Source organism: Hyalella azteca, unplaced genomic scaffold (assembly GCF_000764305.2).
Source record: "Hyalella azteca isolate HAZT.00-mixed unplaced genomic scaffold, Hazt_2.0.2 contig7319, whole genome shotgun sequence".
In the NCBI taxonomy this organism is placed as follows: Eukaryota; Metazoa; Arthropoda; class Malacostraca; order Amphipoda; family Hyalellidae; genus Hyalella; species Hyalella azteca.
Window position 1 is genome coordinate 34210 of NW_025937447.1, and position 3305 is coordinate 37514.

Consider the following 3305-nt stretch of genomic DNA (forward strand, 5'->3'; position numbering starts at 1 on the left):
TGTCCTGCTATTTGACTTGCAGCAGCCATGTTGGACTTTCAGCAGCCATGTTTGACTTGCAGCAGCCATGTTTGACTTGCAGCAGCCATGTTGGACTTTCAGCAGCCATGTTTGACTTGCAGCAGCCATGTTTGACTTGCAGCAGCCATGTTGGACTTTCAGCAGCCATGTTTGACTTGCAGCAGCCATGTTTGACTTGCAGCAGCCATGTTGGACTTTCAGCAGCCATGTTTGACTTGCAGCAGCCATGTTTGACTTGCAGCAGCCATGTTGGACTTTCAGCAGCCATGTTTGACTTGCAGCAGCCATGTTTGACTTGCAGCAGCCATGTTGGACTTTCAGCAGCCATGTTTGACTTGCAGCAGCCATGTTTGACTTGCAGCAGCCATGTTGGACTTTCAGCAGCCATGTTTGACTTGCAGCAGCCATGTTTGACTTGCAGCAGCCATGTTGGACTTTCAGCAGCCATGTTTGACTTGCAGCAGCCATGTTTGACTTGCAGCAGCCATGTTGGACTTTCAGCAGCCATGTTTGACTTGCAGCAGCCATGTTTGACTTGCAGCAGCCATGTTGGACTTTCAGCAGCCATGTTTGACTTGCAGCAGCCATGTTTGACTTGCAGCAGCCATGTTGGACTTTCAGCAGCCATGTTTGACTTGCAGCAGCCATGTTTGACTTGCAGCAGCCATNGGCATTTAATGCATGTGAAGCTTTGACTGAATATTCAAAGAAACAAGTCAGATCACGGCATTCGTGGCCGCATTGGAGAAATTCTTCAATTTTTGTGAATTCTTGTAGATGTTTTGATTTAATTAAAAAAATTCTACTAATTTTTTGCCCTTTACAATGATGTTTTAGAAGACTGTGACTTAAACAAACATTTCAACCCACTGATGTTGAATTCAAGATGGCCGCTACGTACAAGGGTTACTCGAAGCTCGCCGAAAAACTTGCGCGAGTGACTCACTGTAAGTCGTTAAACAAATTATTAATATCAATACAATAGGATCAAATGATATAATTTGCACTGAACCATTTTTTCGATTACAATTTGGCTTTAATCGTACATCAATATTATAGAACTATTAATTTATTTCCTTTAGATATTGTCTTCATTGAATATAGTTAAAAAGTATATTCGTTTTTATCAGTCATGAAACTTTGACATTTGTTGAATCTAACTACTTTTTCTTGGTCATCACCTTCAAACAGCTGCTTAAGTTGACAAAATAATAAACTAAAATTTTAGTTGCGCAGCGAAAACAGTAGGTATACTCATTTATGTATTTCTTATTTTATTCACTAAATATTCAATTGCAATATTATATGTGAATTAACTGTATCTAGGTCAACGGTTTTTGCAAAAAAAAATATTTTTTTAACTCCCATGTCAAAATTTTTATTATATCTCATAGACCGATTAATAGGTATATATAAATTTATTATTAAATACCCTTTCTATAATCATTTATTAGGTTTTTAAAAGTAATATTATAATCTGCCAGTTACGTGCGAGGAGACAGACTGTCTGCTCAATATGTACGACACCGTTGCGGGCGGTTGCCGGCTCGACGCCAACCGGTAAATATATGTAAATCTTCAAAGTTAAGTTAATTCTTAAAGTCAAGTCTTATCTTTAAGTTATTACCTAATTCTTAAAGTCAAGTCTTTTCTTTAAATTACTTTAAAATACAAACTTAAACTATTTAGAAATTTCACGCCTGTCATAGAAGAATTTCCACCTTTTGTGAACATTTTTTTAGAGCAAATGATGCTGATAAGCTCTACCGTATTGGTTAGAATATAAAGTAATAAATTTATTTACTTACAGTCTTTTACAGTAGAAGAATAGAATAGAATAGTTAGACGGTAATTTTGCCAATTTATTATTTGATGCGAAAAATATTAGAATCTGTTTGTTCAAGGCTATAAATTCGAAAATTTATCTAGACAACGTAGAAAATTTTAAAATTATCACATGAGATAAATTCGTCAAACTTTCCTATAAAATTCTACACATATTTCCAAGTATGAGGTTAAAGATTTCAAAATGAAAAATTCATCGAACAAATTTAAATTAACAAAATTTATCATCACTATAAGATAAACGTGTAATAATAATTTATAACCTCTACAAATGAAATAAAAGTCCCAGAATATTTTAATTTCTAACTATGGCCGCAACAGGTTTCGTGACGTCATGCATGCAGTGTTTGGCATGACTGATGACGTCATGCTCGAGTACATCTTCCAGGTGATTTTTTTTCAAGGCGGAACGCTTTTTTTTAAGTGAACCTCTAATCTTAGATTTCCACTCTGTACCTATGTACAATTTGTAGAGGATAGGAACTGAATGCAGCATTTAAACTTGGTTTCTGTTTGAAAATATACAATGATTCTAAAATTTGTAAGGCCTAGGTCAGAAACACTGGGTGTGGAGGCTAAAATTCTAAAATCACTATTGGACACAGGGACGTTGCACTGCTTGGCATACGCATGAATACGTACGGCTGAATGGTGAATGAGGGGGATGCGCAAGTATGTTCCCTGTTCTATAACTCCTGCCCCTGCCCCATAATGATATTATAGTTTAGAGTTGACAGAGGGCTTGGGGGCCAGTGTAGAATTCTGTATAGGTAATATATTCTCATGTCAATATAAGAAAACGTATCAAAATACCAACCCTACCACTGCATTACACCACCTTCCACTGCAATGAAAATTTATGAACTGAGCACATTTGAAACGGCTGTACTTCCGAAATCCCGCGTGGTTTGAAGTTCAATCCCGTGTTGCCAACGACTAATCAAGTTAACTAGTCATTTATCTGTAGGCTAGCGGACACATTTTTGCAATTAATACGTTCTAAAATAAAAAAAAAACATCCAGCTTCATAAAAAATTCTCACGATTGGACAACACTCACAAAGTTTTCGATTTCACATAAAATTATGAGATAAACTTCGACTCTTTCACTGCATACATTCACATGGTGTTTTCTGTTTACTTCTCACAAGACGGTGTCACACACTTATGTTTTGGTTGTGTCTAGTTTGATTTCACAATAAATAGACTTGATTCACATTCCATTATGAGATTTAAATGATTGAAAGTTTTTTTTAAATTATAAAAACCTATTTATACGTTCCAGATTTGAATTTTTTGCCCTATTATGTTGAATTTATCTTGATAAATTGACTTCAAATTCTGAATGATTTCGTCTGCCATCCCGCGTTTTCGAACGTTTTGTGTCTTTTAGAAAATTTTCGTTGTTTAATATGGGAAACTATTTCATTATAGAAAACA

General features: G+C 35.7%; 1 protein-coding gene across 1 annotated transcript in view; it reads left to right on the forward strand.

Annotated features, from left to right (window-relative positions):
- Positions 1–869: 869 nt before the first annotated feature.
- Positions 870–3305, forward strand: part of LOC108680811 (EF-hand calcium-binding domain-containing protein 1) — a gene marked incomplete in the record, with an annotated part of 6358 nt that continues 3922 nt past the window's right edge. The window contains 3 exon segments of the mRNA XM_018169725.2: positions 870–968; positions 1506–1581; positions 2188–2254. Coding sequence (XP_018025214.2) covers positions 908–968; positions 1506–1581; positions 2188–2254 — 204 coding nt within the window.